At 42.2% G+C, this 15,627-nt stretch overlaps 1 protein-coding gene across 2 annotated transcripts in view; it reads left to right on the top strand.

Moving 5' to 3' along the window:
* SPAG9 (sperm associated antigen 9) overlaps positions 1–15,627 on the top strand; it is a 109,112-nt gene that overhangs the window by 63,223 nt on the left and 30,262 nt on the right. For both annotated transcript variants that reach the window (XM_066613339.1, XM_066613340.1), the window contains 7 exons: positions 3,809–3,866; positions 4,883–5,035; positions 5,122–5,173; positions 5,694–5,824; positions 9,535–9,591; positions 12,268–12,441; positions 14,720–14,849. In XM_066613339.1, the coding sequence (XP_066469436.1) occupies positions 3,809–3,866; positions 4,883–5,035; positions 5,122–5,173; positions 5,694–5,824; positions 9,535–9,591; positions 12,268–12,441; positions 14,720–14,849 (755 nt within the window). The remainder of the gene's footprint in view (positions 1–3,808; positions 3,867–4,882; positions 5,036–5,121; positions 5,174–5,693; positions 5,825–9,534; positions 9,592–12,267; positions 12,442–14,719; positions 14,850–15,627) is intronic.

Genomic DNA, 15,627 nt, shown 5'->3' on the forward strand with positions numbered 1-15,627 from the left:
GGTATTATGTGAGAATGTAAAGAGCATCTCCCTATCCACTCTGTCCATCCCCTGCATAATTTTGTAAATCATGTCCCCCCTCAGGCGTCTCTTTTCTAGGCTGAAGAGGCCCAAACGCCGTAGCCTTTCCTCATAAGGAAGGTGCCCCAGCCCCGAAATCATCTTAGTCGTTCTCTTTTGCACCTTTTCCATTTCCACTATGTCTTTTTTGAGATGCGGCGACCAGAACTGGACACAATACTCCAGGTGTGGCCTCACCATAGATTTATACAACGGCATTATAATACTAGCCGTTTTGTTCTCAATACCCTTCCTAATGATCCCAAGCATAGAATTGGCCTTCTTCACTGCCGCCGCACATTGGGTCGACACTTTCATCGACCTGTCCACCACCACCCCAAGATCTCTCTCCTGATCTGTCACAGACAGCTCAGAACCCATCAGCCTATATCTAAAGTTTTGATTTTTTTCCCCAATGTGCATGACTTTACACTTACTGACATTGAAGCGCATCTGCCATTTTGCTGCCCATTCTGCCAGTCTGGAGAGATCCTTCTGGAGCTCCTCACAATCACTTCTGGTCTTCACCACTCGGAAAAGTTTGGTGTCATCTGCAAACTTCACTGCTCAACCCTGTCTTCAGGTCATTTATGAAGAGGTTGAAAAGCACCCGTCCCAGGACAGATCCTTGGGGCACACCGCTTTTGACCTCTCTCCATTGTGAAAATTGCCCATTGATACCCACTCTCTGTTTCCTGGCCTCCAACCAGTTCTCAATCCATGAGAGGACCTGTCCTCTAATTCCCTGACTGTGGAGTTTTTTCAGTAGTCTTTGGTGAGGGACCGTGTCAAATGCCTTCTGCAAGTCCAGATATATAATGTCCATGGGTTCTCACGCATCCACATGCCTGTTGACCTTTTCAAAGAATTCTAAAAGGTTTGTGAGGCAAGACTTACCCTTACAGAATCCATACTGATTCTCCCTCAGCAAGGCTTGTTCGTCTATGTGTTTTGAGATTCTGTCTTTGATGAGGCATTCCACCATCTTACCCGGTATAGAAGTTAGGCTGACCACCCTATAGTTTCCCGGGTCCCCCCTCTTTCCCTTTTTAAAGATAGGTGTGACATTTGCTATCCTCCAATTCTCTGGCACTGTGGCCGTTTTGGGGGACAAGTTGCATATTTTAGTCAAGAGATCAGCAACTTCATTCTTCAATTCCTTAATAACTCTAGGGTGGATGCCGTCAGGGCCCGGTGACTTATTGGTCTTTAATTTATCAATGATGTCTGAAACATCTTCTCTTTTAACCTCTATCTGACTTAATCCGCCTTGTGTGCCCTTTGGGCAAAAAGGCGGGGTATAAATTAATAAAATAAAAATAAGATAATAATAATAATAATAATAATAATAATAATAATTAATTCCTTGGTCAGGAGGGGCCGTTCGGGCAGCCTGAGGTATCTGCCTGAGGTCTTCTGCCGTGAAGACAGATGCAAAGAACTCATTTAATTTCTCTGCTATCTCTAAGTCTCCTTATATCTCCCCTTTCCCTCCCTCACCATCCAGAGGGCCAACTGCTTCTCTGGCGGGTTTCCTGCTTCTAACATATTTGAAGAAGCTTTTATTATTCCCCTGAATGTTGCTGGTCATGTGTTCTTCATAGTCTCTCTTGGCCTCCCATATCACCTTCTTACATTTCTTTTGCCACAGTTTATACAGTGGTATACACCTCTGCTGGGCCTCTATTACTGTTGTTTTAAGCAGCCTCCATGCACTCTGGAGAGATTGGATTCTTTTTACCTTCCCTTTCAACCTCCTTCTAACCAGCCTCCTCATTTGAGGGAAGTCCGCCCGTCGGAAGTCAAGGGTTTTTGTGAGAGATTTGCCTGGTATTCTTCCCCCGATGTGCATGTCAAAACAGGTCGCAGCATGATCACTGTTCCCCAACAGCTCATGGACATCTCTAACCAGGTCCTGAGTACTGCACAATATTAAATTCAGAGTCACCTGTCCTCTGGTGGGCTCCATGACTAGCTGCTCTAAGGCACAGTCGTTTAACATGTCAAGGAATCCGGTCTCCTTTTCGTGACCAGAACACAAATTGACCCATTTAATATGAGGATAATTGAAGTCCCCCATGATTACAACCCTATCCCTCCTTGTCACCTCCCTGATCTGTTTCCTCATTTCAAGGTCCCCTTCCGGTTTCTGGTCTGGAGGACAATAGTACACCCCCAGTATTACATTGAATATTACTTTAGAATAGCAGAAGTCACCATTGGTTGCAGAAATGTTTTGTTTGCAATACCTTTCATTCCAATTGTGTATATTTTGGCTGCCCCACCTAAGGAATATTGTAAAGTTCAAAATTGTACTGAAAAGGACAATCAAAACAATCAAAATGCTGGACTTTAATTCTCTGGAAGGAAAAGCTGAAGTTTTTGAGGCTTTTTAGTTTCTAAAATGCCTTGTGGCTGCAAGAGGAACATGAGTTAATACAGTTATGCACAGTGGGAAGAGTGAATAAATTCCCCCCATTTATGATGCTAGAATTTGTGGTGGAAGTTAACTGCCACTGGGTAGTCCAGTCAGGACAGTAGAGTGCTTCACACAGCACATAACTAACTTATGTCATTCAGTGCATAGATGTGGCTATAGCCATTGATTTGAATGGTCTCTTACTAGCTGTTAAGTCATGATGGCTAAATGGAATCTTCATGACTAGTAGCAGTACATCTTGGAATATTCATCCGAAAACAAAAGGATAGAGCAGTTGTCTTCATGCCCTCCTTGTGGGTTTCCGGAAACATCTAGCTGCTCATTGTTGGAAAGTGGACACGGGTCCTTGATGGCTCCTTGGTTTGATCCAGCAAGGCTGCTTTCATGTTGTTTTGACACTACTCTCTTAACTGTTTCATTCTTAGCCTTCTTAAAATCAGAACATGTTGATTTCAAATGTTTAGTGCTGGCTTTGCTGTGAAATCTTTCATTTCATAAATCTCTAGTCTTATATAGCATCTCTCATCCATATTGTTCTCCTTACGTGAAGTGTTTCTTCTTCTTCTTGCTATTCATGGGATGCATGGGCTTTAAAGACCATAATTTCTTTGGTAAGGTATCATTTCATTTGCAGGGTTTTGCATTGCCTGTGTGCTTTTTGTATTAGCATGTGTTATGTGTGATACAAGTGGCGTACTTTGAGCATCAAATATTTGTTGTATAAACCTGTAGTAAGAAATCTACTTGATTTTCAACAATTACAAACTTTAATACAATTTATTTATACGGGGGAGAGAAAATGAAGATTTTCCATGAGCCCAACCTATACAGCAGAAGGAAGAGTTGCTTGAAGGATCCAAGAAAAAGAAATAGTATTTTTTCTTCTAGTAGTACATGAAGGGGAATAGTCCAACATTAGATATGGAGAATACTTTGCATTGTTCTTCCAGTAGGCTTCAGGAAACCTGCGTATTGAGCAGTTTAAAAACCCATCAGCAAAATGTACTGAAGTTTATATTTGAAGGTACTTGTCAATTCAACAGTTGTAAGCATAGATGCTCCAATAAACGCATGGAGCTTTTCCATTAACTTGGCCTTCTCTTTTATTTCAGTGGAGGAAACTGATGTACATGTGTCTTCCTCTATGTGTGTAAGTCAGCTCTCTCAATTGAAATAAATGTAGAATTCTCCTTGCACAGTAGCTCATCAGAGTAAGCACTAGATTAGGTAGGGTGTGGAACTTTAACATTTTACACCTGTAATAATATTTTCAATTTTTTTCTGTTTACTCTATCTTGTTTTTGAAAGGAATGGGTCGTGAAGTTGAAAACCTTATTTTAGAAAATACACAACTGCTAGAAACCAAGTAAGTATTTTTTCGGCCTTTGAACATGGAATTGTGTCCTTATCTGTCTGTTAAAAAACAAACAGACTCTATGGCAAGGATTCTCAACTTCTCGGGAGTAAACCTCTCAAGGTAAACCTTGGCAGGGGAGGGGGAAGGCAGTGACACAATCCCCAGGACTGTGATGCTAATGGGGGCCAAGGGGGGTTTTGCTTACGAGGGGACGCTGCAGTCACCAGGAGGTGTGGGGAGCCCCGTGAAGCCCTCCACAGGTCTCCCCAAGTCTTAGAAAACTAAAAAGAAACGATTGGAAACCACTTCCGGTTTCACAATCACACACCAGGAGTGCTTTTCAATTGCTTTTTAGTATTCTGAGACATGGGGAGCCCTGCAGAGCCCCACACCTCCTGGAGCCCATGGTGTCACCTTGTAAGTAAAACCCCCCTGGCCCCCAGCATGATCCTGGGGATCACGTTGCTGCCCTCCCTCTTCCCCACCCCTTATGGGGCCAGAGGCCAATACTTTCAGGCTTGGGGTTCGCAATGCTGCAGTTTGAGAGCCTCAGCTCTGTGGGATTGTTGATTTGTAAAAGAGCGGGAGGTGATTCCAACCCCCGTTCCCAGGGAGAATGGAGCAGCTTCAAGCTGCTCTGCTCTCCTTGAACTTGTGTCACCTTAAGAGGTGGCGCAAGTCCAAGGAGACCCATAGGGGCCAGCAGCCTTTACCCAGGGGAAAGGGAAAAGTTCCCCTTGCCTCTGGCTGAGCCGCTTCTGGTCCCCATCCTGTGCTGGATACAGCACAAGCCTCTTGGCTTGCCTGTTCCAGCGCAGGATAGCATTGTACCCTAAAATATCATCTTTTTAGAAGCCTTACTCTATGCAAAATGTGCTCATTCTGAACTGTTTTTAATAAAGGGGGGGACACAACTCTTCCCCGTGTGAATTTCTGTTTTAGGAATGAAATATGGAAGTCAGGTTTTCTTTATATTACTGTGATACTGCTAGAAATGACCAGTTGGAAATATTTCTCCAATTTAGAAATGCATTGAATGTAGTGAAGAATGACTTAATCGCAAAAGTAGATGAACTAACCTGTGAGAAGGATGTACTGAAAGGAGAGCTTGAAGCTATAAAACTAGCCAAACAGAAGCTTGAAGAGAAGAATAAGGAATTGGAAGAGGAACTTCGAAAGTGAGTATCATACTCTGGGAGTAGCAAAGAGGTTCATTAAAGATATTTGGTGACTAACTTGGTGATACCTCTTGCATTTTATTTAGAGCTCGAGCAGAAGCAGAAGAAGCAAGGCAAAAAGCAAAAGAAGAGGATGATGTACGTAACTGAATCAACACTTCAGTCTTTTTAATTCTGTGTAATGTTGCAGTAATGTGTGCCAGATGCATTGATCTTCCACATGGTATTATTTAGAAGGTGTATGTGCTTTGGGTGTTGTGCCTACTCTTTATTTTATGTGTTATTCCTCAAACTTGTCTTACAATAGCAGAGTGGATTATGATAAGTCACAGAGATTCTGGAGGATGCAAAGTTGATTTTTATCATTTCCTTTAGACAGAAAGGAGTTGTGCTGCTACTGTTTCTTCCCATCCATTATTGGACCTATATTTAGCTGTAACTATTTATTTTATAATTTTTGATCTTGCCTTTCTCCCTGTAGGGCACTCAAGGAAACTTACAAACCCTGAATTGTTTTGATTTAGGTGTTTTACTTAAGTCTTGTATAGTTTAGACTGCACTCGTGACAGTTAATTCCTCCTAAATCTGAATTTATGACACTTTCAAATGTCCTAGTACAATTCACTAAGCTTGTTTGTATATCTCCCATATACAACAGAGTGATATTCCTACTGCTCAGAGGAAGCGGTTCACTCGAGTTGAGATGGCCCGTGTCCTGATGGAAAGAAATCAGTATAAAGAGAGGTTGATGGAGCTCCAAGAAGCTGTGCGGTGGACTGAGATGATACGGCAAGTTCAGATTTGTTTACTTTGTGGTGTGTTAGAGCTATGATGCCTAACAGATAGACCTATGGATTGGTAATCTTTTCCTCTATTACATGTGACAAACCGTAGTCAACATTCTCATTGTCTAAGCCTAGGATTGGCTCTGTTATTCATTCCAGTTGATACCTGGAAGGGGTTATTGCTAAAAAGTTTTAGACTAACTTAAACTGAAAATGGTTGAGATTGCACAATTTAATTGTTGACTTGCTATACTTGATGGTACCTGAAATCTATTAAGTTCTTCCTTTCACTGTGTTTGGATTGACAGACAAATGCCCTATCTGAGAGAGAGAGACAGAGAGACAGAGAGGCTTCTGCTTTTCCTTTCACACATATAGCTTAATGGATAACTTCCTGGTGTCATCAAATCATAGTTTATCTGATCTTTGCAGGAGAAAACTAGTGCAGGGCATCTGTATTGTAATTTTTGTTAGGTAGATTTGTTTTAGGAATCCTTTTCTATGTGCCTATGTTTCAGAGTAATTCCACACATCTTTTCTGTAGACATTGGAGTTGGCCTTAACCACTCACCTAGTTGCCAATGTCTCAGCAAGTGACATTGGTGGGTGTTTTTTTTTCTTCACTTTGCTGCATCTCTGTCGACAATGGTGCCTTTAGGAAATTCCTGGCATAGTCTTTATTTGAAAAAAAGACTGGTAGGAGTCAGCTAAAGTCACTGCTGCCCACACAGGTGCAACAAAGAAACTTTTTAAAAGAGGGGGAAAATGCCAGGAGCATTATTTGTGCTTCTTCAGCACTAATGAAGCAGCAGCTGACAGATTTGGGGGGGGGGGGGGAATGCTGCCCATGATGAAGCAAAGTTGAAATTGTGCAGGTGGGTAATTTTTTGTTGCAACAAGAAGGCTGGTATTTGTAACTAAACAGAACTAGGAATCTTAGCAGATTTGCTCTAATCACAGAGACAGAAGGGTGTGTGCTCTTATCCATTTTTAATTCCAAAAGAGGTTTGTGTTGCAAGGTTGACAGAGCAACTCAAGAACAACTCGGTACTCAGGGATGAAGGTTCACAAGCTTTATTTGAATTGCGTGCAATTGGTCCACGGGACTCATGACCAAAGCATGGACATGAGTTTGATAGTGTCCAGAATTCTTATAGGTTTCTCACTTCTTTGTTTGAAAATCTAGATTTTCCATTGGCTGAAATTTGACATCATAGATGAGGCTAATTCCTAATAGGATATAGATAAGATACCATTTACATAAAAGATAGAAAATAGGTGGGCAATAAGTAGGCAAAACCATTGATTGGCTCTAATTTACATACAGGTGGGGTTTCACCTTAAAACTTAGCCAAAATTACACAATTCCCAAAAGTTTTCAAAAACCAGCAGGGTACGCTATATTTCCATTTACTCAACATAACATAACATAACACAGCTTAACATAACACAGCAAAGTAGCTCTTGATTCCTTTAATTAAAAGGGGTTTTCAAAAACTTTACTAAAACTTCTATAGCCTAATTCTATATAACTATTGTGACCAGTTACCTTGCTTAGATTGGTATTAAGGGATCACTTGGTTTTCATACGTCTTTTGCCCTAAAAGCATACTTTCATAAAAGTATGAAAGCTTTTTAACTTTTGCCTTTATTCCTTGCTAGGGAGTGACCTCATTCGTCTTCAGTAGTTGCCTAGCACCGCCTATCTCTTGAGCTACAAAGTGTAAACTTCCTGAGCTGAGGTTTCAGCCAACTTCTTTCGGTCAGACTAAAATTATTCTTTCTAAACACCAAGCAGCTTTTTCACTACCTTATGTGTTACTATGCTTATACTGGGCTATCTAGTGGCTTTTACAGTCTAGGGTCAAAGGTCACCTTGTCTCAGTTTGTAGTTACTTCCACATCCACCCACTGCTTACCTCCCCATAGGTATTCTCTGAGCTATTTTTCTCTAAGCTGTACATACTTCCTGACTGAGGGGAAAATAGCTGGGGATAGAATTCAGGGAGGTAAGCCTTGGGCTTTGGAGAGATTCTGCACTATTCATCTACATGTCTTCTTTGCTGTTAAATAGATTCTTTCTACCCCTCCTCCCCCACGTCTTATGTGATTGATTGAAGCGGTTTGGTATGTTAAATGGAAAAGAGGTCAGCCACTCTCATCTGGACTTTATTCTACTTCTAACTTCTTTCAATGGCACTTTATCACATTTTGCTGCCATCTAATGGCCCAATATAATTATGACATCTTATTTTATCTGATAATTACAGAATTCAGGTCCATTTGTTTGTTCAACTTGATTAATCTTGCATGAGATGGACTTATATCCACATTTATGCAGAAATGGTTTCTGCTTTCCTTGCATGTTCAACTACTCTGCCTTCTGAAGTCATGAGTCTGGGTATTTGCACTTACAAAATCAGTTCTGGATGGTCCAGTTTAGGAACTGTTTGGACTAATTCATGAAGCATAATGGGACAAAATGTTAAATGGTTTTATGGTTTTATGTCTTATGAAAAACTCAGCCGTTTGTCCAGCAGCTAGGCTTTGTTTGTATTCATTTTATTTGATGTTCCATTCTTCCTGAAGGGGGTTCATGGTGATATTGATTTTTCCTATCCCTAGCAGTCGCAACAACCCTGTGAGGTAGCTTAGGCTGGGATATAGCTGTCTCAAAGTTACACAGTTAGCTTCATGACCAAGTGGGAATTTGAACATGGCTCTTTCCAATCCTAGTCCAACCACTGCACCACATTGGCTCTACACTGTCCCAGTTACTGCTTTTACAATATCACCTCATGTAAGATGATCCACTCTGTTGAAACCTTTAGTGTACACTGAAGAATGGTTTAAAAATGCCAGTGGAAGTTTGACACTGACTTCACTCTGTTATGAACTTGTTGAGATCTGCTGTCATTTTTAATACTACCTAAACATTGTAAGAGTAATTGATGACATGCCCGTACCAAAGGCAAGAAGGTTCTAGTAGTTGTATCTTTAGAGTTTGTAATATTCTACCTGTACTTTTGCAAGAAAATAATCAGTGGGCAGGGACTGAAGCTGTCCCAGGTAGATCCTAAATTATGTGAACAGAAGGCACTTCCAATTGCTCCAGGGGGATTTTACCATTCCTATGTCCTGCTAGAACTCTCCCATGCTGCATCCCATACTGTGCAAGGAGTTGCAGGGGGTGGAGGGGACACGCTCCACCTCCACCCCAAGGGCATGAACGATTTGCCTTTGGTTCATGGAAGAACAAACTGGTGCATCTGCTAGCTAATAGTCTAGCAGTAATATTTAAAAATAAAAATTTGGAAGAAATGTCTTAACAAACCACTCCTCAGAATGAGCTACATGTGAGCTCTATGATCATGCTTATGTTGTCAGTTGCCTTTGTGTTTTCATGAGTTGCATTAAAATTATTTAAATGGTAGTTGTGTCAAATAAGCCATTTTGTGTACAAATGCAGCAATTTACAGCTCTCTTGAAATTTTGCTCCCCTGATTAGAGTCCGTAATTTGAGAAATAAAATATTATGGGCACTTTATTTATACAGCGTTCTCTCTTTTCTTCTTCTTCTTCTTCTTCTTCTAAAACAGCTTGGTTGTCTGGTGTCTTTAATCAAACCCAAGCCATTAGTTTTCTTGATGTGTTTTACAGAGCATTCTAGGTCATCATCTCTTGCTCAACTAATTAGCTTTTGTTTTTCTTTAGGGCATCAAGAGAAAATCCAGCCATGCAAGAAAAGAAGAGATCAAGCCTTTGGCAATTGTAAGTACAGAAACTTGGTCAGGTACTTGTTGGTTAAAATATGCAGTAGACCTTTCTTCTTTTGTTAATAGTGAAGGGACTAATAATCACAAATCTATTTTCTTTTACCATCTAGTATGCCTCCTGGGTAAGACTGATCTAAAAGATGAATTGTATCGTAAGATGCATCTTGCAATGTCGGTTGTGCACTTGGCCGAGAAGCATAATTGCCTTTATCTAATTGTGCTGATTTTTAAAAATAGAAACTAGGTCACAATGCAATAGTTCAGAGCCTTGAAGCAAGAGTACTACAAATATTAAAGCAAACTTTGGAAAACTTTTGGTGTGGTTTGCATATAATTTAAATACTCTGAGAATGCTCACATGAGAGTCTGTGAACTGCTAACTTATATTTTAATATTGCTATGGTTACTAAACTTGTTCATATCTTTGGGTCTTTTGTGTTTAGAGCTTTCTTCCTGTGAACTATGTAGAAATAGCTTGGCATTTTTCTTGTACATGAAAGTAGATGGGGCAAGTGAGTTTGTGAAACTTGCCTGCCAAGTCTGCAATCTTATACATACTTCTCCGAGAGTGTGCTCCTTTGAAATAATAAAAGTCTCAGTAAAAATGTATAGGACTGCGTGGATCCTGAAGACCTGGATTCCTGCAGGATTTTTTTTTGCCTTCAGAACTTCATACTTTGAACCTAAATCTGTCTTGTCCAGCCCCATCCCTGTCTTTTGCTATGGGGAAAATGAATGTGTTGGGGTTATGAACCAAATCATGAATCTTACTGTCTTAATATATGTGACTGAACAGAAGTTTAGATGATGATCAGAAAAGTGATATGCTCTGAGCATGTTAACCCAGTAATCCTAATAACATTCTTGTAAAGTAGGCCATATTCCAAATGAGGGTCAAACCAAGAGAAGAGAATCTTGTCTACAGTCATCTACTGAGCTTTAGAGTGAAATGAGTGACTTTCAGCCCAATCCTGTGGGTGCGTTATGCCAGTGGCACGTGTGTTCTGCCAGCATAATGTGGTTTACGGCAGTCGCAGACATGACTATGCCTGTGAGCCTGGCCTGGCCACTGCCACAAGTGGCAGGCAGCCAGATCTGTGCTCCAGTCGATCAGGGAAGACTGCCAGTGCAGAAAAGGCCACACAGGTGGTGGAACAGGGCTGGGGGTGGTAGACAGAATGGGGATGGGGTGGGAAGGAGGGCAAATTGGGCCCAGGGAAGGGGTGGGTTTGGCTGCAGCACTGCCTCCTAAATCCTATTCCCCTTCCCAGGTCAGATCTGCCTTCATGGGTCAGTGCAGACTTGCACCAATGATATTGCTGGTGTAGGTTCAAATTGACCATGGCAGCTACTGGGGCTTACCCCCATGGCAAGGGAACAAATGTTCCCTTTTCCCAAGGAGACGTCAAAATCACGAAACTCCTCTGCGGGATACAGCAGATGCCGTATTGGCGCTGCTACGTTGCTGTGCAGTTAGGTAGGATTGGGCTGCCAAAGTCATAATCACTAAGCTGTGCCAATTCAGACGTCCACACACTTTTAAAGGAACCACTAGATCAGGGGTGTCAAACAGAAGGCTGGCTATGGAAGCTCTTTATAACTGGGATCTCCCAGCACTATCATCAGCTGCTGATCTGTGTATGATGCATTGGCAGAAGTGGCACTGCTGAAAGGGCAGCACTGGGAGAGCTCACTTATGCAGGCTACCCTTTCAGCAGCACTGTTTCTGCCAAGGAGCTGGAAGGGAGAGATAGAAGGAGTCCTTAGAAGGCGAGAATGATACGGGGGAATAGGCAGATTTACAGGGGTGAAAAAGGGAGAACCTGCTAAGATGTTGCAAGAGCCCAATTATCATGCAGGGCACCATTTCAACAGCACCACTTTTGCCAAGGTGTCACTTTGCAGAGCGCCTCTCAGCTGCTGAGTTGTGAAGTGATGCCTCGGCAGAAGTGGTTCTGCTGAAAGGGCACTCTGCATGATAATGAATAGGCTCTCCCATATTCTGAAAATATGATCAAGTTTTGCATACTTTGTCTTTTGTCATTTGCAGCTAATGAGTTCCTGAGAAAAGTGCTTTTTTCTGGTTGTCGTCTGCTTAATCATTCCTGCTTAATGATATCATTTACAGCCCTCAGCAGATGCCATGAATGCTATTCAGTCCCCTGTAAGAAGCGAGTTTAACACTCCTGCTCTAGATGATGGAAAATATGCGTCATCCAAATATCAATGTGAAAAAGCAATTCAAATTAAGTGCCAGAGTCTCTGATTTGTAGAAACCAGTATTAAAACCAGTATTACCTTTTTGGTGCCAACCCCAAATGAGTAAGGGAAAGTATCCACATCCTTTAACCCCAGTGTTTAGACACTTGGGAATTCTCCAGCCTCTGCATACGTTTAAATGTCCAATCTCTTCTTCATTCTTGCTATGGAATTGCATGGGATGATTCTGATGTGGTTTGAACAAATGTCAGTGTTCTGGCTGCTTGAGTTGTGTGGGCAGTTAATGGCTGCTGTGTGTTGTGCCCATTCCTTTTCTACTACTCAGCCTTACTTGTTGCTATGAGTAGGGCAGTGTGTAGAGTGCCTTGTGTACATAAGAAGTGATGACGACCAAGTTCAGCTTTCTGCTGTATTAACAGACTGTCACTCTTCTGCTTTTTTCTGTCTATAGTTTTAGCAGACTATTCAGTTCATCAGGCAACACTGCTAAGAAACCAGAACCACCAGTTAATGTTAAATACAATGCTCCAACCTCACACATTACTCCATCAGTCAAGAAAAGAAGCAGCACTTTATCTCAGCTACCTAGTGACAAATCAAAAGCCTTTGACTTCCTCAGTGAAGAGTAAGACTTTTATTTTGCTTGTAGAATAATATGCAGACAGAGCGTTATAAAATGAATTCATATGTATATGTCACCAGTGTTACACTGATAGAAATAGGATCAAGGTTGACCGGATAGTTAATGAGTTCATATGACAAAAATCACACTCGTGTAAATGTTCAGTTGTTTAATGCCCATGGCACCCATACGATGCACTCTAAAGTGCAAGCCCTCTGGTTTAACTTGTGATGAAAAGGGTCTTTTTGCACAATATTTCTTTGATCATATTTCCATTCATAGCTTTCAGCTGACAGCTGTTTTGCCTGGGCAGCCCTTCTTTTTTAAAAGTGGGGTCAAAGTAATTGATACGCTATATTTTGTACATTGGAAAATGCAGAGTGCTCCTAGACAGTGTGTGTAGTCTTTTGTAATTATGTTCACTGTGTTTTTATGAGCTTGGCTAGCATTGGTGGGTGCAGTTGATGATGGAAAAGAACATAACTGTTTCTTACCCCCACACAACCACATTCCTTCACTGGCTGAAATAATCTGCTGCTGAAACAATCAATCCCATTTTGTGAATTTTTTAAAAAGTTATTTGAAGGTTGCAAAATTTCAAATGTTCCCAGGCTAGTTCTCTCCTGCTCCCCTCTTCAGATCTGTCCTTATGATTCCAAATGGGTCACACAGAGAGAGAGAGTCTCTTTATCCATCTGGGCGTAAGCCATTGAGAAATGTATTGGTTATAACTAGCTCCTTGAACTGTGCCCAGAAAAGTAAGAGGATCAGTGCAGACCTTGAAGCACTGATGGAATATGCTTCTGTGGTCTGCCTTCTACCACAGACTTTACATCACAGTAGTTTAGATCAGGGGTCTCCAAACCTCGGCCTGGGGGCCAGATGTGGCCCGCGGAGAGCCTCTATCCAGCCCACAGGCAGCCTTTGATCTCCTGAGAGCCTCTCACCCAGTTGACCAAACACAACCAGAGTTGTGCTTGTAGGGTGAGGGAATGGGGGTCCATTTAAGTGTATGCTTTATTTCTTGGGTTGTGTTGGTGCTTGGAGAAATCCTGGATATTTGAATTCATTCATTCAAGTTCCATCTCTAATGTATTTATTTAAATTTTATATTTAATTTTTTTCCCGGCCCTCAACACTGTGCCTGGTACTTGATGCAGCCCTTTGGCTGAAAAGTTTAGAGACTCCTGGTTTAGATAAGAGAAGCTGGAATCACTGTTGCCAGGTAAAATGTGATGAAGATAGTGTCTTCTCTCCAAGGCATTAGTAGAAAGCACCCTACTAATAGGATGTGTAGAAGGCTGTAGGGTGTGCAGCAAACCTTGTCTGTGATGGGAAGTTACAGCTTGTCAAGGTCATGTGGTCTGTCTGCTATTGTCACACTGTCATGCCGGCAAGCTCATCTTTGGACTGAGAAGCACATCGATATTTTTAAAAGATTTTCAGACTAAAGCAAGTTAGAAACAACAGCAAGCACACAGACAGAGTCAAGCAGCATGCATGCCAGAGAGCAGCATGCACACAAAGTTTGTAGCACTGTCAGAGCTAATGTTTCAGTGTGGTCATGGAGACAATATGCAAAGGGAGTTACAAGGAGTATCATGAAGCTAGCAGAAGTTGGTGTAGTAGTCAGTGCAAAAACGTCTAGATTTCAATTGGCACTTCTTCCCCCTGCCACAGCTAGTAACTTTGGAAAGACATATTTGAGTGTAGCAATGAATGGGAAGCAACCAGGAGACAGTCAGGTTGCTTGATGTAGGAAAGAGCCAAGCAGCTTGTCTGCTGTCCCTGGCTGTTTCAGGGGGTCCCTGTTCGGGCGCCAGATGAAGCAATGACAAGTTGAAACAATGAAGACATGGAGGCCAGGGTGTCAAGTTGAGTGCAGGGAGAAAACTTTTTATACCAGCGGCTCTTTTGCCTTTTATTTACACCCTCCCATGAAACAATACAGAGCAAAGCTCGGGTTACTTTCGGCCACTGATAAGACACTCTTTCTCAGGCAAAAGCACGGTCCTCACTTCTGAGCACTAACTCTTACCTAAAAAGCCATAGCTCATCCCTGTTTACCTGCACTGGGCCTCACACACTCAGCTTCCCATGAACAAAGCCCATACCAAGGTTTGCCTCGGGAGGGGGCAGGTGTGCCCGCCAGTTGTTGCCATGGTCTTGCCTAAAGCTCTGAAGCCCAGTGCCTCTACACTGCTGTACTACATTTGAGCAATGGGAATTGGAAGTGGAATGACTTGCAACAAAAATTGATCTTTTTCCCCCCTTTGTCCAGGTCTGAAGCCAGCCTTGCCTCACGCAGAGAACAGAAGAGAGAACAGTATCGGCAAGTGAAAGCACATGTTCAGAAGGAAGATGGTCGAGTGCAAGCTTTTGGTTGGAGTCTTCCTCAGAAATACAAACAGGTATTATGCTTAGATAATTGTAGGTGTTCTTCAGGCATTAGCCAAGTGATTCCCAAACTCTACGAGAGAGTTTGAGCCACTGTAGATCTTTGTGGGGGAGAGGGTGGCGATGACATTCCAGTGGTTGTGCTACTTCCACATAAAAAAAGCCTTTTAGGTACTTACAGAGGGTCACCATGGTCCTCTGGAATGTGTGGGGAACCCACAGGCCCCCTTTGTGAGGCTCTGCATACATCAGAAATATTCCAAAATGCATTTGTGACCCACTTCTGGTTTTCAGACACAAATACCTAAAAAGCCCTCTTTTGCGCAGTGGCAGAATGATTGCCAGAGCACTGCTATCACTCCACCCCTTAAGAAGGCAGCAACAGGGCTTCCCTGTCTGGGGCATCGTGACACCCCGGTTTGGGAATCTCTGCTCTGTCTCATGACAAAGCTATAGTAAAATCTCACACTTTTGTGTGTACAGGTGGACCCGCATTATTCACAAATTTGGAACTCACAGATTCCAATATCTGTGGGTCTCCGAACATGGGTTGGACCCACCTGGACCTTGGGAGGCCTTAGAAGATCACTTTCAGTAAAAACCCTCACCTCTAGAAGGTTTCTGAGGGTCGGGAGAGGCTGCATGCAGTTCTTGTAGAACTGGAAGTTGACATTTTAAGGCCTTTGGTGCACTGGGAAGGACTTCCCCAGCCCTCTGAAGGCCTTAAAATGTCACTTCAGGTTTTTGCAAAAAACCACACGCAACTTCCCCATTCCTCATAGCACTCTCTTG

Source organism: Tiliqua scincoides, chromosome 2 (assembly GCF_035046505.1).
Source record: "Tiliqua scincoides isolate rTilSci1 chromosome 2, rTilSci1.hap2, whole genome shotgun sequence".
Lineage (NCBI taxonomy): Eukaryota > Metazoa > Chordata > Lepidosauria > Squamata > Scincidae > Tiliqua > Tiliqua scincoides.